At 39.6% G+C, this 27,049-nt stretch overlaps 1 protein-coding gene across 1 annotated transcript; it reads right to left on the bottom strand.

Moving 5' to 3' along the window:
* Positions 1-3,494: 3,494 nt before the first annotated feature.
* On the bottom strand, positions 3,495-25,514 carry LOC148017119 (GroES-like zinc-binding alcohol dehydrogenase family protein). The gene is made up of 5 exons (XM_087662633.1): positions 25,231-25,514; positions 20,327-20,465; positions 19,995-20,221; positions 18,961-19,218; positions 3,495-4,254 (listed from the first exon to the last, which is right to left on the bottom strand). Exons 1-5 carry the CDS (start codon positions 25,387-25,389, stop codon positions 3,943-3,945), a joined length of 1,095 nt encoding a protein of 364 aa, XP_087518759.1. The 5' UTR covers positions 25,390-25,514; the 3' UTR covers positions 3,495-3,942.
* Positions 25,515-27,049: the final 1,535 nt, after the last annotated feature.

The raw sequence follows: 27,049 nt of genomic DNA, 5'->3' as shown, positions 1-27,049 counted from the left end.
TAATAACTTATTTATCCAACTCCATTAACTTGTCAAAAGTTCATTTTATGGCACATAAAGAACTTTGCATAACATCCCAACAACACTTTGAATCCGTTTCCAAAAAATAGATAAGATCATGGATGTTAAAGAGTAAATGAGATCTACATTCACAAATATTATTTTGAAATATATTTTTTTCTGAAATGAGAGATATGTTATATTAGAAAATAATTGTACAAAGAAAATATATCAATAGTGTAGTAATGCTTTCAATCCAAAAAATGCCCAATTTCTTAACCAGAGAGAGCAATCCATACCATGAGAAAAATATCCACATGTTCTCAATCTATATATTTTTAGTTTGTATTATATCAAAGTTCTGAGAGGAAGAAATAAAGTCAAGTCATTTCTATTATTTCTTATAGAAGTGGAGAGATATGAAGAGATTGGTAAGAAAAGGAAAACAAAGGGAATATAATCTCATGATATCAAACCACCATTCAAGTACTAAAAATCATATATTACTACTAAGAATCATAGTTGAGGATATGACGAGAAAAGAACTCCTAAGAGCTTATATCCAATGAACTCCTAAGAACTTATATCCAACAAGAAGTTACACCATTAACATAATCTGAAGCATCCTATACACATGAGATCTTCTTAGTCTTTGAGTGAATATGATGTGCAATGTCACTAACAGTTTTATCTACTGTAATAGAATTAAAAATAAACACAAATAATAAATGTTAAAAATGGAGGACGTTTACCAATAGAAAGATTGTTTGAAACAATATTTTTGTCTACCCATAAATCAACATACTTCCTTACTTCTAATTATAATATGTTACCTACATCTTGTCCAACAATGCTTGATAAAATAGACTTCATGATGGATATGACTCATTTAAGTAGTAATATTATAGTTGTGTTCACTTGTTCTTTCTAACAAGATATTGGTCAACACACTCCTTTTCTCTTTCATTACAATAAAGTAGACTTCTCCATGATAGATATGACTCATACATTTAAATAATAATATTATAGTTGTGTTCGCTTGTTCTTTCTAACAAGATATTGGTCAACACACTCTCCTTTTCTCTTTCATTACGTCTCACACCTGAAGAGAAAGAAACTATGTGATTTTGATGGGAAATTTTTCTAACAGAACATAATCTATTGTGAGAAGTAAGAAACACAAGAAAAGAGAAGAAAACAATGATTCAAATGACTATGGGTGAAGACACAAGAATGATCTTGGTGGGAAAATGTAATAGTAGAATGTTTTAACTATTCAAAAAGAAAGGATAATGGCAAAAAGCGATCCCTGACATGAGTAAAAGACCTTACTTGTGAATAGCCAAACTTTGTCAATCACAAGTGAATAGCCAAACTTGAAAATTTCATTACATATGAATTGGGGTGAAACTAAGATCATCCAAGTCTCTTTGATATACTCCTAGTGTTCCTTAAACTTTGAATATATTTGATTATCTTTCACTTGAGGGCTAGTCAACAAGCAAACCGAGGTTTGATGTAAGAAGCTCTTCCAACCTTCCATAGGTGAGTGCATCTACTAGAACCGCGTATGTTAGAAAGTAGAATGATAAATTCTTTTAGATAAAGAATGGAGAACAATCAAGGTAAATGAGGTTGTTAAATTCAATAGCATGATAATTAATGTCCTTATACAATAGTTGCCATTCCATACTTGGTGGAAACACAACTTCACAACTTCTCATAGTAAGTCTAACATTTCATTGAAGATAACAGCAGTGTAATTTAAAGATATAGTCGTAGGCTTACAATAAGATGTAAATGACTTGTACAAAAAGTATCAATTGAACATCTGTCACAAAATATACATGTTGAACATTTTAAAGTACTATGAGAGCTTCCACAAGGCAGAAGCATGGCCACCCAAGCACAGAGCGTGTAAACTCTTGGATGTCATACATCATTTTAATTTATATTATGCATGCCCACATAGAGTTGGGTTGGTCGTCTAGAGGAGACCATAGAACTAGGTACCAAAATAATGAAATTAAAACTGAGGTAATGAAAGAATGAAGTTAGGAGACATGTAACCATAAAGCGCAAACACTAACATATCTAACTAGACTTAGAAATTGAGACAAAAGTTTCTAATTTGAAAGTTGAAAGCTAAACAATCACTTTTAAAAGTCACATCAAGGGTACTAAAAGTTAGAAAAGCAAAGGCAAGAAAGGTCACATCAAATATACTCGCTTTAAATATCTAAGGGGATAATTTTAAAAAACACTTGTCACCTGTTTACTATAAGTAGATGAATACCAACCGAATTAGTTGAGACATATGTTACATTCAACCAAATATAATTGTATTATGTATCCAATGGTTAATAATGTCATTAATCTAATCTAAACAGTTCATAAAGATATGATATAGTAAAGAACCATTTAAGTCACTTTGATATTGATGAATTTGCTCATAATGAACCAATGACACACTAAAACCATCATATGTGTGAAATGTGTCAAGGAAAGGTGCTTGTTAGCTTGATCCATCCAATAGCTTGTAACTAGTGAGAGCACCCGAAATCTAACATGTCATTGGAACATTGAGGGCACATGTATTGCACTTAGAGTTTTAGCAAATAGCTCCCAATTGTATAATTGCAAATCACCTCCTATTCATCGGTCTCATGTGGACAAGCTAAGTGTACCACCCACAACAAGGCTCACTACAATCATATGCCACCAATGAGAAAAATAGAAACCCATTGATAACCACTTGCATTAGAGTCTAGAGTGGGTGGACAACGAGGCGCTTTGAAAATCTCAACTATAATCAAGCACATTCTCCAACACATCTATGCCAATAAACCAAGTAATATCAAACTTAAAAGCAAGTAATGTCTAGCTTATATACATATATATGCACGCACATGCACACGCACATGTACTTACCCAAGAAGAAAAATTGTAGTGCCCAATGGATATTCCATCACACATGGTTCAGATTATCCAAAGCATAATCAAGTGAACATAAGTCAAGAGAATGAAAGATAAGCTATAATTCAAAACCCACAATCTCTCATCCAAATCAAAAATTCCAATTCTTGAAGAATGCCACATTTCACCGACTAGTAGGCTTTGTGCATCCTTCATTATAGGTATATGATTATCATATGTCAGATCTAGTATGTACCAAAGACTGTCTTTGAATATTTTAAAAGTAGTACCTGTTCCAACACCAATACACAAAAGAACATCCAACATGCTCTCATTTCAATATATTTTCTTCAAGTTTGCCAAATGCTTTGCATTAGCAAGAGTATATCAATCTTGGAGAACTTGGGTTCCAAAAAAAAAGTTTCGAATTGAATCCCGAAAACAGCGCTAAAGGACTTAATTTAGGAGCCTAGTCTTTCTTTAGCTGCATACATAACATCAATTGTAATTTTAGAGTATCAAAAAGTGTGGTGATTCAATTCCTCGTAAGGAATTCAAGTAATAATAAGATGTGGGTAAAAGACCCAATTTGTAAAATTAATATAGCATACAGACTTCTTACACTTGAAAAGCCCACTCAGTTTATATACATAGACAAGTGCAGACTAGCGTGCACTGGAGTATTGCATTTTTTGTTCCAAGGAGACAAGCGCTTGCAACACTTCTCAAGGACACACTCAAGAATTTTCTTTAAAAGAAAGAAAAAGTTTAGGCAAAACCCCACACCATTGTAATACCATATACCCTAATGGTCAATGCTAATATAGCTTTAAATCGATCTCGAGCAAAGTTAACCAAACAGAACTAATATCTAACCAGCACTAATGCCACACAACCTGTATATTGAAATGCTTTACACCACTGTGTGGTCAGGCCAAGTGGAAGACTGTATATGTATGTATAATCACAAAGTTCACTGTTAACTCTATTGTGGGCAGTTTTACTTCGACTTGAGTAGCCACAAACCTACACATCTGGAACTAAAATAGCACACCCAGTGGTCTTCCTGGTCTCAAGGTCCTCATGTGCCTGTGCAGCTTGAGAAAGGGGGTACCTGTGATTCACACGAACTTTGAGGACCCCATTGGCCACATTTGCAAACACCTCTCCAGCACATGCCAGCAATTCATCACGAGTTGCTGTATAATGCATCATTGATGGCCTGGTGAGAAACAGGGACTTTGGAGCCAAAGCAGACACAGGCAGAGGATCAGGTAGCCCTGATGACTGCCCAAAGCATACCATATAGCCACGATAAGCCAAACACTCTAATGAACCCTGTGGACACACACAAAATTCAAGTTTAGTCAAAAGCTACACCTCAGTATTAAGTGTTCTAAAATTCTCTAGAGAAATCCCTATGATTAGACTGAACACCACGAAAAAGAATGTCAGGTGCAAGCTTGTATACGTCGCCGCAGCTACCAGAGATGGGAAAAGTTTGCAGACAGTTATCAAAAATAGCTTATAGGACCACATCCCATGAAAGGTGTAGTATGCTGTGATATTCATCCTTGAGATATTGTTGGTAAACAAAGATAGCTTATAAGACCACATCCCAAGAAAGGTGCAGTATGCTGTGATTATAGTTTGATCAAAAGAGTAAATATGATAAACCACATTAACAACTTCTCCAAATTCATTACTCCTGCACTTTATTTTGATCCAAATTCAAGTATAAGCCTGTACAAACCCTTTACAAATAATCCAATATAACAGTTGCTAATGCAAAATGCACCAAGGGTTAAGTTTTGCAGAAAGATCACTGTAAATCAAGAAAGTTCACAATATCAATGTAAGAATATTGTATAGCTAATTTTTATTCCCGCTGTGTCACATTTCAAAAATGCCCTGGTATGGGAGTCTGTTGGTAATCAGAAACAGTGGCTCCATCCTTCGAAAATTTTACAACATGCATTCTCTACAATGACATGCTTTGAAGTTTTATAGCAGCAGCAGAGCAAACACAAGTTTCAGCTTCAGTATAAATTTTTGTTCCTGTATTTGATTCTTGTCTGTTGATAATCAGAAACAGGGTCTCTACAATGACATGCTTTGAAGTTTTAAAGCAGCAGCAGAGCAAACACAAGTTTCAGCTTCAGTGTAAATTTCTGTTCCCTTGTTTGATTGTTGGTATAATTTCTTATACATCTTGGCCCTGGTACTGCCAACTGAGGTGGAGTGGACAGCCTGTCTGCAAAGTGTGAAAAGAAAGAGCCCTAGGCATCATTTACTTGGGAATTTCCATGAATAAGATAGTTTCCTTCTGCTTGATCCTATATAGAAAGCCAGAATACTGAAGTGCATCATGACCATAAATGCTGTGAGTTGCTCTAAAGTTGCTAAACATTGAATTCTCATGTTAAAAAGGAAGGCAAAAATAAGGCATGGACAAAGGGTTGATGCAGCCACTTTGCAGACAGGGTGGAGTGGCCACCCTGTCTGCAAAGTGTGAAAAGAAAGAGCCCTAGGCATCATTTACTTAGGAATTTCCATGAATAAGATAGTTTCCCTCTGCTTGATCCTTTAAAGAAAGCCAGAATACTGAAATGCATCATGACCATAAATGCTGTGAGTTGCTCTAAGGTTGCTAAACATTGAATTCTCATGTTAAAAAGGAAGGCAAAAATAAGGCATGGAGAAAGGGTTGATGCAGCCACTTTTTATCAAAACTGTGTACATAGTGAGTGATGAAGCTCCTCCACATTGACACATATTGCTCAATGTTAGGATTTCCCAATTATATGGGCAATGCCCAATGTTTTATTTATTTGTAGTGTGAACACAACTACATTAATAAGTTGTGTCACCATTTCTAGAGTTAGTTCCAGAGTTAAATTAACTCCTAGTTGAGTTAGGGATACGTCTAACTTACGCAAGGCCTACTGTACTTTCATTCTATCATACTAGCACTTGCATCTTTTGAGTGTGGAACTGCTGCCCACTCTTGCTCATTGTCTTGTGTTCACACACTCTCTCTTCCTCCATTTCCAATATTTGGTATCAGAGCAGCTTCTATGAGTGGATCCCGAACAGCCACCATCAGCCGGTGCCCCTCCACCAAGGTCCTACTACATCCAGCCAATGTTCAGCCCAAGGAAGAGAAGCTGCTACTTTGGAGGAAGTGTTGCTGCTGTTTTCAGCCTGCATGCAGTCCCATTTGCAATCTTGCACATAACTCTGCACACATAGTCTCTCTCAACCCTGCTCGTAATATTCTCAACCCTGCCCGCCATTTTCTCGGCATTGCTCGCCATTTTCTCAACCCTGCTTCCCATTTTCTGCAGATCTGAGAAAAAACGCAAAACCCTTAAATTTTCAAATTTGGGGGTTTCCGAAAATTTCTACAATTTCTCGTCCGTCTTGCTTGTCTCATACCTAATTTCAAAAAAAAGATCAATTTCTCACCCCCCATGCTAAGAAATTTTGGGATTTTCGATCGATTTTTCCAATTTTTAAAATTTCTCAAAATTTCTTCTTAAGTTGCGGCTTTTGCCCAATTTGAGTTCCCATGTGTGAATCTCCATTGAAATTGCCAACATTGCACAATTTGTTTGACATTGGTGTGAAAAATTTAGGGCTTTTCAGTTTTTTGGCTCTGGCATGCACCACAAGGCAGATTCCAGCTGCTGGTTACTATTGGCATGCCTCCCGAGGAGATTTCTGCAGAAATTCAAACCATACAGTACAAATTTCTGTAATTTCTTTAAAATTTTGCAAAGAAATTTGGGGCTCATGCCCTAGACGCATCCCAAGGTAGAAAATCAATGGTACTGCAGCATTTAATTGTTGCTACAGTCAGATTGAGCAGTAGAATTTGGGAAACTTCAAAAATTTTTGTGAGAATCAGCATGTAATTGCTGAAATTTGTAATTTTGTGGAAACACATTATAAGGCAAGTGTATTACAGCAGTATATAACAATGCATGGGAAGCATGTCACATGTGCAAACAACAATAGTTATGATGTTTGTGGCATTGGGACAATCACTATTATTGCTGCAAATGGTTCAGACTTTAAGCTTCTAGATGCATTGTTTGTATCTCGCATCACAAAGACCTTGTTGTCTATTTCCACCTTCAATAAGCATGGCTTTCAAGTCATCTTTGAGGATGACAAATGTGTTGTCAGAGATAGAGAGATGGACTATGCACTCAGGCTGTCCGGCACCCTATACAAGGGTTTATTCTTGTTAGACACTTATGACCGATAGTCTCATGATGCCCTGGCAATCCCTGCTAAGCTAAAACACACTTTATAGCTGATTAGCACCTTAAAATGGCCCCAAAACACACTTAATTAATGAAAAACACAAATTTGGTGCATGGTTTGAGAGAGTTTTAGTGGTCCCCCAAAACCCTATTTTTTTACGGCACCTTTTAACATCTATAAAGAGACAAGCTGCCCACCATTCCACCTCATCCTTTTGTGCAAGTTTCTCACTCTACCGTGCACATTTCAGCCATCACTATCCAGCCCTAGGCAGCCGGTTTTCAACTATTGCCCTATTGTTTGGAGGCCTCTATTTGCTGCGTCATCATAACACCTAATCAACTTGCGTTTTTAGTATTTGGCGCCAGGCGATAGGCTGTTGGCGCTGTCCAACAAGCCGTCTACATTAACAAACACCTCTCCTATTGTCGCCTAACAATTCTCTACCTTGGGCAATCAGTTTTCAACCTTCCTCTGATGGTACACTACTACGTTTACTAGATTTCAGCCTTCGACCAATACTCTCTCCTCCGACTAATGGTTACTACACTTGGGATCCGCTCTAATGGACATCACTCTCCGACACTACTTTGCTCTACCCTTGGGCATTCTATACACTCTTACATTCATTTACAGCATTCATTCACTTTAGAGTTTCTTCTCTCTGTGTTTGAGTTTTGAGTTTTTTGAGTTTTGTGTTTTGTGTTTGGGGTTTGAGTTTTACTTCTCTCTATCTAAGCCATTGTGTTTCAGTCTTGGTTATACATGTGTTTTCTCATGGCAAACCCTAGCATATCTTCACATGGTATCAAAGCTGGTGCTCTTCTACTTTCACTCTGGGATGGCTGTGATGGGCATCCCCTTTACTACCCCTGGACACTCACAAATCCCCCGCATGACCTTTCTGACACAAGTATATCCATCATCTGCTTATGGACTGTCGTCCCACATCCCTTGGGTCACTCCTATGCATGAATTTCCATCTTCTACTCCACATGTCCCTATCCCTCCACCTTCGGCATCTTTCATCTACCCTCTACTTTACCACATCCTTTCACTCTAGGATGGCTGTGATGGGCATCCCCCTTACTACCCCTGGATACTCACAAATCCCCCGCATGACCTTTCTGACCCAGGGATATCCATCCTCTGCTTATGGACTGCCGTCGCGCATCCCTTGGGTCACTCCTATGCACGAATTTCCATCTTCTGCTCCACGTGTCCCTATCTCTCCACCTTCGACTCCACAAGTAGTTACCATGCCCATACCCAATCCACCCTTACCCACATTTGGATCTGCTATGCACACTTCTCGTATACATGGTAGACACTCTGGGATTCCTTCCCAAGTGTACTCCACTCCCCTACCCTATCCCCCCTATTCACCCTACCTCCACCCCCATTACAGACCTTCTACATCTCCTAGCACTACCACTCATGTTGCAACGGCTAAGAATGCCTTCATGGATAAGACACGTTTTAATAGGTCAAATTTCACTACTTTATTGAACTTCAAGCCACAAGTGCTTGAATCTCAAGTACTTTGAGACCTCATTGTTGGTATTGAGTCTATACCAAACCCTCGATTAGCTCACCCTGATCACATCTGTCAATGGAGAGCCTACAATGCCATAGCCAATATTGAGTTAATGCAAGGATTACTTCTTGAATTCCACTCTTAATTACAGCATTTTCCCCTTGCATTTGAGTGTTGGAGTCATATCATTGACCGCTATGCAACTCGAGATCTCACTTGGCATATCAATCTCAATTTTGAGCTTCGAGAGTTTTCCATTAAGAAAGGGGATCATTTGAAAATCAAGTTGGTCGAATATCATCAGTTACTAGCTGAGTTTGCCACTACTGGCTCCCCAAAGTCAAATGATGATCATGTCACGCTCTTCTTGAACAAGTTGCCTAACACATACTTCCATTTTATTCAGCACATTATCTCACTACCTAGATTGTTGACCTTCTACAAGTTTGAGTGTCAAATCTCACGTCACGCGAGGCTGCATGATCAAGTCCATAAGAAGTCCTCCACACACATCCATTCCAAGGGGTGAGGGTTGGTTACCTCTTCCTTGGGAGAAAAAACCACCAGTGGCAAGAACTCGCAAGATCCGAATGTAAGCCAAAACAAGGGTAATACCCCTTCCTCTGACGACGTAACAAAAAAAACACAACCCCTTTGGCAACAAATTCCTAAGAAAAATAGATTTTGCACACATTGTCAAAGATCGGGCCCTATAGACAAGGAGCCTCATACCAAGGCCTAAGGTTTTCCTCCTAGAAAACCACAGCAAACTACTACAACTACCTCCACTCTAATTGGCCAGTCCAGCGGAACTACATCTCTCACCGCCGCTACGAAGAAAACCAAACGCACGACAAAGCACAGACTGATAAACTCAGAACACAGTTAGGGTTAGGATTGGGGTAACTTAGAGACGATAAACAAAATGAATAATAAAGTGAATGAATAATGAATATACAATGCTCATGCAACAAATACACTATGCAATGAATACTGAACCTCAAGCTCTCGTATCTCTAGGATCAAGGCAAGCAAAGGTTATGAGTTCAGATATTGCACGATCCGTCGTGGGAGGAAAAGCCTCCATGTTGGTAGGAGAGCAAAACTCCAAGTAGATGGAACCATGAAAGAAACAGTGTGCATCTTCTGCCTCAAGCTCATGAAGGAGTGGTGCAAGCTTGTATGTTAGCTCTATAGTGAAATGTAAAACCTTGCAAAAGAGATCAAAATCTGCAAGCATAGAGGTGAGTAGTGAGATGCTACAAAAAACAAAATTAAAAATAAAAGAAAGCAAAGCTAAGTGCAATGCAATGAGTATGTAAGTGTGTAGTAGAAGTCTAAAAAGGGAAAGGCTAAGTGTGTGGCCACCATCGTATACAGTGAGGTAGGGAAGAGGACCTAGAGGGGGCAGTGGATGCCTTAGGAATGGATGCATAGAGTGCAATAGGTGAGTCATTAGCAAACCAATCAACTAATCCTTCAGGAGTAGTGAAGGATATAGGTTGCTGAGGCTATCTGCATGCCACATATCCAATAGTTGTTGGGATAGATGGAGCAAATGAGGCAGTTGTTGAGCTGAAAATGCGTTAGCCTGACTTAAACAGTCCCAAAATATGCTTAATTAATGAAGAAAACCTCCTATTTTAAAAAGAAACGCGATCCTAGAGAGTTACTATGTCCCATATGGAAAACCCTAATTTGGGTACCCCAAACTTTCTATAAATGTGCATGTAGCTCACCACTCTTCCTTAATCTCGTTTTTTCAGGTTTCAAGAGCCGTAACTTTGCTATCGATACCCTTTCGCGGAGGACATCACGGTTAGAGCTTCCACTAGCCACTTGCTACCATTTGACACCTGATTCCAGCCTTTCTCGGATGTTTGTAACTATCGCCAGGTTCCAAGAGTTGTCGCTTACAGTTGGGTGTTGTCGCCATCAATTGGCATCAGTCACCATGATCTTCTCTCTCCTTTGAATGTTGTGTTTGCAGTTTCTGACTATCGTCTTGACATTCTCTCGCCTCTGTTTGTTGCATTTGCACCTAATAACTGTCGTGCAGATTCTCTCCTTAGGTACCTGCGTTTTTTGTCTCTCTCTCTCCTACACTATTGTTTGCATCAAATCCAACCTTCCTTTTCTTCTTCTTCTTCTTCTTCCCCCCCTAGTCTCTCTTAAAGTATGTAAATTTTATCTTTTCCCTATATATAATTCTCTCTTCTTTTTCTCTCCTGTTACTCTCTCTCTCTCTCTCTCTCTCTCTCCGCGCACCCTTTTCTTCTCCTCCCCTTTCTCATAATCTTCCTTTTTTTCTTCTCTCCCTCTCTCTCTCTTTTAAATTTTATATTTTCTCTCTTTTAAATTTTATATTTTCTCTCTCTCTCTCTTCCCCCCTCTCTTTAAAAATATTTAAATTTAAAAAAGACTTTTCTCTTTCCTCTTTTCTCCCATCTCTCTTCCTCTTTCTTTTTCTTCTTCTTCACTCTCTCTCTCTATGTCTCTCTCCCCCCTCTCTCCTCTTTTTTTAGAGAGAGAGAGAGCCTAGGCTCTACATGCTATTGAAAATTCAAATTTCAAGCAATAAAAAAAGCCATCATGCTATATATCTTCTCATGTCTTGATACTATCATGGCGGTATTTTCTATCCTTGCTCTTCCAATAGGACTGCTTCATCATCTTCATCCACATGGTTCTTGGCACCACATGAAGACTGACATCTCAGGCTCCTCTTTCTTCCACATCGACATCTAGGTTGAGAGGGGGTTCCTACACTTCTTGATATTCTACAGGTTTCGGCACTTGTCTTCGGTATCAACCTCCCCCATGTTGTATCTTTCCTTATGCATTGCATGATTTCATCATCTTTGTACTAGGATGCTTGAGCAAGTAAATAATTTGCCTAGGAGGGAGATTGTCCAAGTAGCACCTGCTGCATGAGCATTCTATAGCATGCAACATATTATGCATCCCATTGTACAAAGCCCTCATCATTGATATCCCTCATCATTGATATTCTCGAGTGGATAGATAAGCTTGTACTGTTTTGAGTTGTATTGGGTATACCATCCCTACTCCCGTCTTCTAGGTAAATATTACTTAATTAGCCGCCACCCATAAAATTAACTATTTACATCTTTTAAAAAAAGTTCAATGTGGTTTCATCCGTCTTTGTAGGCCTTGGTAAGCCATTGGGCAGCCGATGAGCATCCTTTGTCCGATACACTATCCTCTCTGGGGTGACTATTTGAACTCCCTTAGTAAGATAACCATTGCCTTTGTAGTCTTGGTAGGCCAGTGGGCAGCCGACATGCACCCTTGGTCTAATGCCTTCGCTGCTTTGGGATTCGATGCCTTGGGTTAAACATTGCAAGCCTTTCCTTTTAGGCTCAGTTTTGGGCTTGAGAGAGGATGTTGAGCTAAAACACACTTTATAACTGATTAGCATCTTAAAACATCCCAAAAACATGCTTATTTAATTAAAAATACAAATTTGATGCGTGGATTGAGAGAGTTTTAGTAGTCTCCCAAAACCCTAATTTTTTGGGGTATCCTTCAACATCTATAAATAGACAAGCTGCCCACCATTCTACCCCATACTTTTGTGCAAGTTTCTCTCTACTGTGCAGATTTTAGCCATTAGCCACCTAGTATCTTCTATACAACCATCACTATACAGCCCTAGGTGGTTTGTTTTTAGCCATTGCCCTACTGTTTGGAGATCTCCATCTATCGCATCATCATAGCACTTGATCAGCCTACGTTTTTAGCATCTGGTGCTAGGTGACAGGTTGCTACTATCTCTCCCACCAGGTAACTACTGCAGTACCTGTGTTTTTGCTATCTAGCAAGCCATCTACATTAGCATACACACCTCCTATTGTCGCTTGACAGTTTTCTACCTCAGGTGATCAATTTTCAACCTTTCTTTGGTGGTACACTCCTGTGTTTACTAGATTTCAACCTCCGACTGCTGTGTTTTGGTGACCAGCCTACTGCCCTTCATTATTCAGTATTCTCTTATCTCTGACTAGTGGTTACTACACTTGGAATCTGTCTCCAATGGACATCATTCTTCAACACTGCATTGCTCTACCCTTGGGCATTCTAAACACTTTACATTCATTTACAGCATTCATTCACTTCAGAATTTCTTCTCTCTATATTTGTCTCTATGTTTGAGTTTTGCGTTTTGCATTTTATGTTTTACATTTAGGATTTAAGTATTGCTTGTCTCTGTCTGAGTCTGTGTTTCAATCTTGGTAGTACATACTGTGTTTCCTCAATGCAAACCCTAGCTATCTTCACAATCACTAGTCTTACAACCACTATACAGAATGCGGAGATGCAACCATAAGTTCCCTATGTTGAGCAACACTTTTCCAAGGTCTACCTTGTTGTTTTTTCTTTTTTTCAGCCTTATTTTCAAATCTGCCCCTTTTCTCAACCTTGGGGAATTCATTATTTGGCTTTTCATCAATGTCTTGAAAACCCAAATCTTTCCTACGCTACAAAGCATTAGTTGTACTTCTTGTTTCTATAAGTTGTGACATGCTAGACACGATGGATATTATGCGAAAATTCCTTATTCCTTTTGACAACCACAAATGTACTTCTCAACTTGCTCATGAAGGGAATTAGACAGTGAGAAGTCACAAGCAACAAGGCATCCCAAAACTCCTTGTTATATTGCTCCAATTTCTTGCATTTAGTTACATCTAGCTTATTCCAAGTTGTCATAGTGTCCACCTCAAAAGTACTTCTCAATCAATTTGAAGCAAACATTTGCTTAAATTGTCACCATGTTGACAATGCTCTCCTGAGTAGGCTGCATCAAATTACTAAATGAACGTCAAAGATTTTAGCCTATCTTGCGCACCACTAAAGGCCTCAAACTTCACCCCTTTTCCATCCTCATCGTAGTCCTTTGCTAGCCCCTTTGGAGTCAAGTTATTATAAACTAACTACTAAAAAAAGAATGCACTTGCTGCATTTGCATCATAGCCAGCACCATAAGAAGCATTTGCATGATCACCATTCATCCGTTAAGCTCCACAGCTACCTGGGGGTGCAGATACATAACCATCCATACCACTTTGTGCCCCAATGCTAATACATGGAATTGTGCATACCACCAGCTATACCTAGATACATTAGATTTTGCATTCCACACATTGGTTGTTGGATATAATAAGGAGTTGTGCCATACATTCTCATATGCGACCCTTGACCCACCATAGTATGAAATATAGTACCACCACCAAAGTATCCTAGCTGCCCCATCCTTGCATACATGCCTTGCTATCCAAAATCCATTGGATTGGCACTACCAAGATGGCCTTGCACTTGTGTGTACTATCCTGTTGGCACTATTTGCTTTTTACTCATTTGCAACATTGGGAGCATCTTGAGGTGGCTTAGGCATTTTCTTCGGTACACTTGCTGTCTCAAAGCTCTACAAAATGACTTCCTCTTCTTGCACTTTCTGTCCTTGGAAGGATTCAAAAACCAAGTGAGCTAAGGATCCTTTGCTAATTCAACAAAGATATGAGCTGCTGTCCTCATTCAATTCTTGAATTGATCATCAGCTTCTTCACTCTCTTGCTGGTCATTAGCATCATTTTGCATGGGGCCCTGCATTTTGGTCTACACTAATATTTCCTGCTTGTTATCCATGCACGTGCCTTGTCCAAGATCAGGCATTGCATTTCCTTTTTCCCCTTGTGAATGTTCAAACTGAGAGGCATAATCACTACTTGATCCCGTCTCACTATACGAAGACATCCTTGCTATAATTGCTCAAGCCTCAACTGAATGCAAGTTCAGCACTAGAGCAAAACTTTTAACTTCCAATTAGGTGCCTTGAGCCCACCAATTCAAAAAGTTTGATGGTGTCTCAACAACGAAGCCATGAAACCAGCCTTCCTTTGGAGAAAGGGTGGTAATGACCTGATTTAACTCTAATTACAGCAAGCAAATAAATTTACATAAACTGAAATGCAAATGTTACCACTTAATCTTGGACACTCACCACCCGATTGACCCCAAAACCTAGCTTGAAATGCAAATGGTTTAATACCTCTTTGCACATGGATACAAGAACCGACACACTCATCAATTCTCACATAGATTTACGCACAAGGCCAGCCCATTTTCCATGGTTCTAGGTTACATGATACCACTAAATTTAGGTCGGTGTGTTCTTTGCTTTATTTGGGCAATACCCCTGGAGTGTGCTCAATCAATTCTCTTATAATACTTCACCATCCTCATTGGTAGGTTGAAGAAAGTGCTGAGGCATTATGAAATTCTGCAAGTTGAGATTCATTATTAGAGAGCTCTTGTTCAAGGAGTGGAGTACTGCTCGGAATGTCAACGATGATAAGAATGAAGATAGGGTATCAATGAACCATCATGATGACCCTCCATAGGCCCCTACCATCATTGAAATGGTCATCTTAGATAGTTTTTTCACCATGGTTCATTGTCTCAATGCTAGGGAGGCATCAACACATGGCAAACATGCAAGAGGGCCAATCCATCATCCAAGCTGTCAATTTACTTCACACTCATTTTGATTGATCAAGTAGCTAAGAGGCTATTTAACTCACAATAAAAGCCTTACTTCACCACATCTCGAAGACAACCCAACCATAAAAGTGCAACTTGCGCTGCTGGCTCCATTGATACCAATCTCCTTGTGTCTAGCATGATGCATCTTGCTCCAATATCATCAATACAAGCTCCTCCCAGGTGATCGCGTCCCAAATCCCAAAAATAAGGAGATTCATGTAGAAAATATCATATTTTTGGAGACAGAATTTGTGTCAAAAGTGTCACAACCGTGTCTTCAAACGATATCTTCTCGCCAAGGGATGCAAGCTCATATTGTGTGTCCTCCATGTTGTTGATATGATCCTTCGTAGTCAAAGAGTCACCAACAAAAACCATTCATAGCCTCTTCTCAAGAGTGATGCTATAAGTAAAGGTCCGAACCTATCACAAAGAAGAAAGCCTAGTCTATAGGTTGCAGAGCAGATTTTGTGAATATGAACAAGGATTGAAACATAACAGCTCATAAAGAGAAAGGAATGGGCTCGTGAGTTGAGCCTATCCCAAAGATTTGCCTAATCAACAATCAATCCAATGTAGGGATCCACCACTAGATAGTGGATGGGGGTAGTAACAAAGTCCCATAAATCAAAGGTACCTAAGATACACTCCACTTTGCAAGACCAAAGGTAGTTGGAATCATCAAAACACTCCTCATGCAATGAAGAGAGAACAAGCACCTGCACAAAGGGTGCCATTATGGCCAAGCAAGGTCCTTCAATAGAAGACCTCAGACGTAAAAAGAGGTGTGTGTGTGTGTGTGTGTGTGTGTGTGTGTGTGTGTGTGTTGGGGAAGGGGGGGGTGGGGTGTGTTTGTTTCTAGGGGTTTTTTTTTTACTAAGGCCGGGTACATTCCAAAGCACACTACAATCTCCTTGACCAGTTCAATGGTTGATCTCCATTTTCTCAATAATCCAATCACTATTCTTCCTCACATCAATCCTCAATCTTCTCAATCACGATAATCTTCGTGACAACTTGTCTAATGAAAACGTTAGTCTTCAAATACACAATCCAGGCTCTATCGGTCATCACGGTCCTCATCAGAACCATCAAGCTAGTTGAACTGAGATGACATCTATCCTTTTGGAGTATCTACACAAACACACATAAAGAAATATGCTGCGTTACGTTGTCGGCCTGCTCTGGATGAAGAAGAAATAAACTACAAAGACTGCATTTTGCAGTAAACGGCCCCTGTACATGGTTCATCTCCACAAAAATCAGTCAATCTGCTGCAAGAAATGTTGCATTTGATGTCGCCCAGTTGATAGCACCAAAGACCCAGCCTTCAAAGGCTGCAAACACAAATTTCCTGCACACAAAACAGCAAAGAGAATGTGGTCTCCTCTTTGTAGACACCCCGAGTCCTCTCCTTTGGTGATAATAACAAGTGTGCTATGGAAGAGAAACATGAACACAGAGAAAAGGGATGAGAGAGACTGAAATGAACATAGAGAATGGAAGGAATAGACTGGACCGGTCTCAAAATGTGTGCTGAATATAAAGAGGGCTCATCAGTTGGTGCACATAGCTTCAAGCATCAATGAGACCATCAGATCAGGCTGATGAGAGAGAAACTAGCAGGCTGAACCGGCTGGCCGACCGGGGGAGAGAGAGAGAGAGAGAGAGAGTGTGTGTGTGTGTGTGAAGCTGGTAGCACATGGAATTATAGGCAACAGCTAGGGGGGACTGCTATTTATAGGCAGCCAACCCCCAAATTTGTGCAACCAGCTTAAAAATGGGCCGACACGCTGCAATGAGCTGCATTCGATGCAGCCCACCTGCCACAAATGCTGCTGCCTCAGCCAAACTGACCTGGCCAATGTGAATGCAGCCATAATAGGAGCAAATCTAAACTGCACTGAATCGGATCACAAATTGCCAGTGTGAACACACTAAAAAACGAAATGCAAGGCTGGAAACTAAAAGGCAAGAGCTGTCAAAGCTCCAATGTTTCGATCAGACTCTAATGGAGCTCACAAACCAGAAGATGACCAGCATAAAATAAAAGGAACACTAATAATGACCACCATCTCTATATAACCTATCTCCCCTCTCCCATCTTGCATAGGACCACATACATCTTATGCACAAGCTGCAACTTTTGAGTAGCACCAATAATTACCACCTTCAGGAGAATTGAATCCTCACAAATGTGCTTGTAAAGCATCTTTAAAATTCTCACACCATATCATCCCTATGCAAGCATACAATAAAAGGAACACTAATAATGACCACCATCTCTATATAACCTATCTCCCCTCTCCCATCTTGCATAGGACCACATACATCTTATGCACAAGCTGCAACTTTTGAGTAGCACCAATAATTACCACCTTCAGGAGAATTGAATCCTCACAAATGTGCTTGTAAAGCATCTTTAAAATTCTCACACCATATCATCCCTATGCAAGCATACTAGGCTAACAAAATTCAAATAGACAAACAATGTATGCCACAACTCAATACTAGACATAGCAGAAATACCCATTGACAGTGCATCAAAATGAGGTTGTTGCTTATAGACAAAGTCTTATAAAACTCTGCATAAAGTGCCTATGATATCAAAGTGCATCATAAGTGCCCCACACTACACATCAACAAAATGACTGTTGAGAACCCAATGGCACATCAACAAAATGACTGTTGAGAACCCAATCATTGTTTTTGTGATTTTTTCAGGCAAGCAAGAGTGTAGAGAGCAAGGACTAGATGTCTTCTTCACATAAATAGAGTTTAGTTAAATCGAAGATCAACCTAAGTATAGTTCTACTTGGGAGCAAGAGAGCATGTTCCATTGTTTTTGAGGGAGAAGTGTGACATAAGTCATAATATAATGAACGGATGATCCATATCTATAGATAATAGACTTTACTGTAGTCTATTTATAGATCCAAGTCTGATATGCTTGGATCCCACTCTAAATTGAGAGATATGGCCTATCAATAGCACTCACCATCCAGGGCCATCCTTGGCTTCCACAATGATTTGTGTACCCCCAGGCCCCACCGACCAACCACTTGCACAGGCAGTCCTGCCAACCAGATAGGTAGGTGGGGAATTCGGCCTATACTCTTGCATTTTGTCTTGGGTATTGAGACGTCAGCTCCATTTTGGCCACATGACCATCTTTTCGTTCTCCAGCAAGTGCCTAGGTCAATTGTCCAATGGGACACTGTGCATTTTATTCTGTCCAAGTGTGGTCCACCTTGAATATACTATTCTCAACTTTTATTGTTATTATTTTACCCTCCATCAGTTGTTACAAAGTTTTGCCTCCAAGTTTAAGTAAAGAGAAAACGACAACGTGTTTGCTTTTTTCAAGTATATCTTTTAAAGTGGCAGTTTGCATGGATGAAAACAAAGATGTAACTCCAATTAGTTGTGAAAGTGTTGGATGCATAGTTTATGCTAAATGTTCCAGCGGCTTTTCAGGATTAATATGTCTACAATGATAGCAATTAGGGAGCAGTGCTTATTAAGAACTAAAACATTACGTTAAAGACACTCAATATTTAAGAAACTATAGTAAGTAATTTTTTAAAGCTTATCAGCAACTACCACATATATAGTTAACACTAATAATTGACAAGTTATGGTAAGTTCCAACTCTGGTTCGGACTGACCTGAAAAGTGTCCTTTCCAACTGAATCATACACCACCTGCACACCCTCTCCATTCGTAATTTCTTTCACACGCTCGACAAAATTTTCAGTTTTATACAAGATGATATGATGGCAGCCATCTTCAATTGCTTGTGCTGCTTTTTCTTTTGTAGAAACAGTTCCAATGACAGTTGCACCTAGGGCCTTTGCCCATTGACAAAGAAGAGACCCAACCCCACCTGCAGCAGCATGAACAAGTATTGTATGGCCAGGCTGCACCTGCATTGACCAACCAGAGGTTCATGGCATCATCAATGTACCAACCACACAAAAGAAAGGAAAAACTCTCTTCATTCTCACAAGATTACAGAGAAAGAAGGGATTCAAAGCTTTGATGTCCAACTTCAATAAAGCTTCATGACTCTGCGACTGTAATAAGTTGACCCCTACCCTCCAGCTTCAGCAGACGCACATATACTGTTCTTTTCATAGGTTAAACATCAAGCCCTGGGATACCAGCTGATTATTACAAAAAATTAAACTGTCAGCATGCTCGTAGTTTCCTATCAAGGGTGTGATTGTTGTATCTCTGTATTGTCTCTTGAAATCTGAGGCTGGTTCAAAACAGGTTCAATGGACAATGCTATCTGGCCCTCATTAGGCCATGATTTAATCACAAGATTTAATCACAAGAACAAGGTCGCCTGATGTTTTCAAATTTCAACTCATAGCACTTTTGTCAGTTTCAGTCCTTTTAGGCCAACAATACAGCAGCAAATACTGCAGTTTTTCTTTACTTTTTCTAAGTTAAAAAGGGGCACAAAAACAGTATCAAAACTACCTGATATTTTCTGGTTTGCAAGTTCACAGCCTATTGAACCAATGCAATGAACCTTTTGTTCTGTGATCAGTATTAATTATTGACTTCTGATTGAGATGTAACCTTCACATATTTGCAGACATTTTCCTTTAAACATAATGAGCAAACTTTCTTTTTTTGGTGGGGGGCGGGGATTAGTTTGGATGGGATGGATGGTAATAGGTTGCAAGCTTGCCTGGAAGCAACTACGAAGAAGAAATTGAGCAGTCATCCCTTTGAGCATGATAGCAGCTGCTGTAACTGAATCAACAGAAGAGGGCACAGGTACCACAGCATTTGCAGGAAGTATTTGTTCCTCAGCATAGGAGCCCATGGGATTCCCAGCATATGCAACCCTGTCACCAACTTTTCGGCCTGTCAACCCAGGCCCAACTGCAGTCACCACTCCACATGCTTCTCTCCCTACAAAGACAAAGAGAGATGCTTTCAATGCATTTGCATGAACATCCCTTGGAAAATTTAGTTGTTGAGATATATTTTGCAGAGTCTTGTGTACTCTCTACCCACCGGGAATGAAGGGAAGTTCAGCTTTATACACCCCTTTACGATAATACACGTCAATAAAATTGACTCCAATAGCACTGTGCTTCACTCGAACTTCCCCTTCACCAGGTTCACCAACCTCCACGTCCTCATATTTAAGGACCTGTCGTTGGTTAAGGAGTTAGAACCATAAAAATACAAAAAGTTCATAAGTCTGCAAGCTGCCCATGAGAAACTTGCAATGTAAATCAATGGTGGGATTTTACTTTAACAACTCAACAGTTAAACAACTGCATCATCCTTTTACAAGCTAGCAAATTCAAACAAGGTGATGTAGTCACAAGGGCTTACTCATTGCTGCATTCAAATATCTAACTAAGGATGAGAATATCACAAAGCTAAGTTAAATATTTTAATCTTTGGTGAATTAAGGAGAGAGGTTTGTTTAATCAAGTACACATGTTTGTGCCTTTTAGTGATGATACAATGCACTTGAATTACAAATTTGTCACAAGAGAAAATTTTGCTTCCAATGGGAGAAACCATGTGCCAAAACAGACATAGCACTTTTCTTGAGATTTCTATCATGCTTCATGCATCACCTGCTTCATAAGCACAACCATTTCTCTATAAAGTACAGAATCAGAATATAAGGCAACCTCTGATGCAAGAAAGGGGTTATGGACCTCAAATTAACACAACCAACAAAAATACTCGCTTTCCTAACCCTGGTCTAGCCTGAATTCTTTCAATTGTAATGCCTTGCTATCATGATCATGGTCTTCATTGTGATTCAACCCTTCTCTCTGTAGAGTTAAGCCATCCGTTCTACATGCCTTGCATCCTCTTATTTTCAGCCTTTTCTCCTTGCTGTATATTTGGACAGCTCCTTGCCAAATGCCCCTCTAACTCGCAAATGAAGCATTTATTTGCAGCTTTCAATTCTTTATGCTAGGCAAAGCTTTTCCATATCCTTCCTTGCTGTATTTGCCTCTTTTCAGGCCTATTTGCAGATCTACCCTTCTTATCAACCTTGAAAGTCCCCTTTGGTGACTTTCCTCATCACTAAAGCCTGAAGACTTTTCACACAGCAAATCAGCGATATTTGCTGTCTCAATGAGTTGAGACATGCTAGTCATAAGATTTTGTGAAGTTTCCTCCCAAATTGGCAATATCAAACTGCTGAATGAAAGTCAATGTTTTCAATCTATATCGTGCTACACTCGAAACTTCAAACTTTACACCTTTACCACCCTTATTATAGTCTTTTGCTTCACCCATTGGTGCCAAGTTATCATGGGCAAGTGGCTACAAAAGGGTGCACTTGCTGTACCAACATTAAAAGGTGCATTTACACAACCAGCAGCTTGTCCCATGAGTCCCAAACAAGTGGGCTGCATAGATGCATTACCAAACATGTTACTTTGTAAACCCAAGCATCGTGTCAAATTACTATATCATTTCCATTCCACTAGCCATTTCCGTATACATTTGGCCTTGCATACTCTACATAGGTGGCTACATACCATGCATATTCAGTCCATGCATTCCCATGGCTGAAGTGTGTTGAGTCATTGCTTGGAATATTGGTCCACCTCCAAAGTAGCCCCAGTGACTTACGTTAGCATGCATGCCTTGCTGTCTAGAATCAAATGGATTCACGCTACCAAGTTCACCTTGCATTTGCATCGATTGCCCTATCGATACCAATTGCTTTGCTCATTGTCTACATTGTGAGCATCATGAGGCTGTTTAGGCACTTCCTTCGGTACATCTTGTTGCCCTAAAACTCCAAAGGATGACTTTCTCTTCTTGCCTTTGCTACCCTTCTTAGAAGAATTCAAAAACCACGTGAATTGAGGATCCTTTGCCAATTGGGCAAAGATATCAATCTTTGAATTGAGTATCATATTCTTCACTTTCTTACAAGCCATCAGCATCAAGAGGCCTTGAATGACATGCATTTTGGTCTACAACATTTTCAGCTTTCTAGCCATGTTGTGCACCTTATCCAAGATCAAGCATTGCATTTCCCCCTTCATTATGTGCATTTTCAAACTAAGAGGCATCATCATTGCTTGATCCCATCTCACCATAAGAAGTCATTCTCGCTATAATGCTCAACTCAACACAATATCATCACTAAACAATACTTTCGACTTCCAATCAGGATGCCACAAGCCCACCAATTCAAGGGAGTTGACAGTATGCCAGCAATGGAGCCGTGAAACCAACCAATCCTTTTGGGAATGGGTGGTAACAACCATATTAAGCACTAACTACAACAAGCATAAAATTCACATTAATTGAAATGAATTTATTACCAATCAATCTTGGATATTGGAAATCCGATTGGCCCCAACACTGGTGCCCCTTGTAGTATTTCTTTAGCATCTATTAGAATTGGATGAAGTACACAAAGATTTGAATAATCCATTTGCCCCTTGATTTGATTGAAAATTGGGCACAAATTGATCCTCAGGCTCTTACATGCGAGCCAAATTAAATCAGAATGGGCTCACCCCTCAAATCAGCGGTCAATTCTCAATTCATAATCGCAACTCTACATACAAGGTCTTCAATTATTGGGCACGGATCCCAATGTCGTTGAGAAACCCTAATCACTACTATAAATTAGGGTTTCAACGACGAGAATTGCTTCTGCCCTTCACAATTTGCTAGAATATGCTGAGAATTGTTAGAGGGATTGTTAGAGAATAAGAGAGAAAATCAGCTAGAGAGAGAATCTTTTGAATGGTAACTCTGATGCCGATTCTAATGACACCATTAACTTCAAAAGGTGAGCTAAAACCATTGTGCGGTTGACAAGGCCTCCTCTTCTATCACTACCTCTCATTGAGGAGGCAAAGGGAACTTACTGCCCCTATCCTATTGTAATGTGCAATCAGCTATTGCCAGTCTCAAAGCTAATACAGCAGCCCCAGAATGCACAAACAGCAATCAACCTAGCTGGAATCCTCTCTCACAGCAACTCTCCACCTCCCTCTACCTCCTAAATGACTGCCTCCACACTCGCTGACCCCAAACAACCTTCTCTCAACTTGAATGGGCAGGTTTGCCAAGTGGCAGCCTTCTAAAAGAAATTTCTAGCATTAATTCATTATTTTCAGAATTAAATTTCTGAAAATCAATTAATCATCCATTTGACATTGCATAATAATTGGTTGGTGCCCATCCACATTTAATGTTCTAACCCCTTTGCAACCTTAAGTCGTTCCCAACATTAAATGGCTTTAGACTAGCATTAACTAATTAGTTAATGCCCAGTCCTAATGTCACCACAAGACAAGGTTTCTTCGGCTCTCATCCCCCCAAACCAAAACTCTAGACAACAATCAAGAATCTTGGTATGACCATCCGCTCAAAAAGTTATGTAAAAGGTAGCCACATGCTTTGTGGTGCTTTGTTTTGCATATCAACTCTGTACCTTACACATCTCCACAAGCGAGAACTACTCTAACTCGTGGAGCCCCTGTGATACGAGCATCTCACTCTCACACAATGCAACAGCCCAAGGAGCTCTAAAGCAAGGATTTTCTTCCCATGACTTTGCAACTCCTTCCATCCCGCACTTGGCCACTCAGTTTGCACAAATACCAATGTCAAGTCGTCCTCAACAAGTTGCTCAACAGCTGACCAATAGCTCAACAGCTATTCCTATTGGTCATTCTTTTTCTATTGCTAGTGGATCCATCATGCAAGCTCTACATATACGTGGTGGACTCTTTAAGTGTATTTTCACATCTTCTCCTTACCCTATTCCTAGCTCTCACATTCCTATTGCCACCACCAAGAATGCTTTTAGTAATAAGACTTGCTTAAATGAGTTAAATTCAATCACTTAGACAAATCTGAGTAGATGGGCCGGTTCATAATGAACTAAGGACTTGGTTGACAGTAAGCTCACAACAATGGGAGATTTAAAGGGAGAAAGTAAATCAACAATTGACAAGAAGCTTCAAACATTCCTAGCATCACAATCTTTGAATCAAAGCGATATCCATCTTATTCAGAGTAACATGTAAAGCATTTTTACGCGAGCTGAAAATTTCAGCAAGGATCAATGCTAGCCGGTGTAAATGTACTCTTGGAAGGTACATTCAAGCATGCGTCAACCTTGCCAGCAATCTCTCTTCTCATCATGTCAATTTATGCTAGCATAGGTAGCAATTTGAGTGAACACTGGAGCTGAATTCAATGCCCTGTGATATTCCAATATCATTTATCGTACACACAATAGCTCTTTCAGTTCTTTATAAATATTTTATGGTACGTCATAGAGGTATTGAGACAGGAAGTTTACATCACAATTCATGAGACAAGAGGTTGGGAACCCCCCCCCCCCCCCCCCGGCCTTTGTGGCCAGAAGGGACAAGATCCCAGGGGCAGTTCTGTGTCCCTCTGAAAACAGAGAACTAATATTTAATTGCAAGATAACATCCACACATCCACAGGCCCATAAGAAAAGGGATGGGTTGATGTTATCTCGCAATAAATTTTGATGCTCTGTTCTTAGAGGGGAAAAGAAATGGTTCCAAAATCTTACCCATCCCAACTAGGAAAGGGAGGGTTCCCAATCTCTTGTGAAACCTCAAGCTCATAGATCCTGATTTAAGCTTCCTTTCATCATCCCTGTACGATGTGTCATAGAACATATCTTGAAGAACTGAAAGAGCTATCATGCACAGAATAAACGGTGCGAAACACCTGATCGGTGCCATGTGATACTAAGGAATAAAGCTCAAGCTCAAACATTCTGATTTAAGCTTCCTTTTATTATTCCTCTACGATGTGTCCTACAAAATGTCTGGAAGAACTGAAAGAGCTATCATGCGCAGAATAAATGATGTTCGAAGCAGCAGATCGGTGTCATGCCATGCTGAATAATAAAGAAAGCTCAAAGATACCTCAGGGCCTCCTAGTTCGTGAACACGGATGGCTTTGCAAGAAACCATGGCTGCTGTTGGCGAAGAGAAGTATCTGCGAGCCCCGATCGCAAACGCGCTGCAAGGACGATGGTGTCTTGCGGGAGAGGCGCGCAGCTTGAAGAAAGGCGACAACAGCATATCGCGCCCGACGTCTAATGACTCACTTTGACATCACCATGGCACCAGCTGGCACGGTGCATATGACTTGCATCGCATTGACGTTCCCGAGGAATGAGCGAGAGGCTCTAAATCCTAACGACTATGAGTCTAGGAACTTGCCGTAGTGTCACACTTCACTACTTGAGTTAGGCCAGCTGGTTAGAGCTGGGTCACACCCAAGGTGGGTTAGCAAGGGGAACTGGATCCCTTGGTCGCAATCACGGTGAGCGGCGCCGGGGGAGGAGCTTAATCCTACAATCACCTTGCTAATAGAGTGCTATCATTGTCTAATAGGGTGAACACATCTCTCAATTCTAACCTGCCAAAAACAAAGGCACAGCCAATCGTCTATTGTTCCCCTTGCCTTTTTTCCTACAAGCAATGCGATGGCAAGCAAAATTATTTCGTCCATTAAGCACCCTTGCCTCACTCACCATGTGGTGGGAGCTCGTGGTGAGTGGAGCAATCATTTTAGCCCTCTTTCGCCCCACTCACCCCAGGGCGACCCAACCCGTACACCACCTTCAAAATCAAGACTTCCATTTTACTTTCTTAAGTTTGTTTGAGTACTAATATTTGTTAGAAGATAGATATTATAATGTTGATACTTGAGAATAAGTTAAATTTTATCATCTTCACATACATGTAATATGACATATACTTTCTTGGCAATGCAATTCTAAAGGAAGAATGTCAACTCTATCAAAAGTTATTGAGTTATAGTACTCTCGATATTATTTGATTTGCATAGTGTTTTGTATTGTGTTACAAGTAAACTAAAAATTGTTTCAAATATATGGCATGAAATTTAAAAAATAGTAATATAAACTTACCCTATATTGGTTGAAAACCATAAAGGCATGGTTTAATACATCAATAAGAGGCACAGTCTATTTCCAAAGCAACTTGCACAAGAATAAAGCAAGCACATAGTATTATAAACTTACTCTATATTGGCTGGAAAACCATAAATCCACGATTTAATACATTAATAAGAGGCACAACAATTTCCATAGCACCTTCTTACACAAGAAAAAAGTAAACAAGGATAAATGTAAATTTTAAAAATGCCAAAATCATGAGAAGGAGGTACTTGTAGCAATGAGAGTAGGCATGATCACTTCACAAACATGGAACTTAGAACCATGCTAGCATGGTGGAGAGTTGGCACCATACTCTTCAAGAAGTCATAATTATGGGGGAGAGTGCCCTTCCCCTATATAGTAATAGTTTTGTATTGTACTTTGCTTTACTTTTATATATTGTGGTAGAAACCAAGACAAGCAATAGCAAACTTATCTAGATATTTAATATTTAGGTTACCAATATTTTATTTATGTATATTGGTCTTCATTCTTAAATAAAGCTTGTTAAAATGCACGACACTAAACCAATGTTGACATAATATTTAAAATACAACTTAATAATGTAAATTCATTACAATAATTAATTTCATAAATTGAATTAAATATTAATAATACAATATTGTCTACATTAAATTGAATATCAAGAATACCCTACCACCTTCACTATTAGCCATGAAGTAAAAAAGATCCCTATCTCATAAATATTCAAAATGATCTTCCTCTTTTTTGTTTTTCATTACACTTCAAGATTTTGGTTGATGTGTGAGTGTCTC

Source organism: Lygodium microphyllum, chromosome 22 (genome assembly GCF_053477565.2).
Source record: "Lygodium microphyllum isolate KBCC chromosome 22, Lygodium_microphyllum_v1.1.10, whole genome shotgun sequence".
Lineage (NCBI taxonomy): Eukaryota > Viridiplantae > Streptophyta > Polypodiopsida > Schizaeales > Lygodiaceae > Lygodium > Lygodium microphyllum.
The sequence above is the reverse complement of the archived record's forward strand: the minus strand, read 5'-3'. Positions and strand labels throughout refer to the sequence as shown.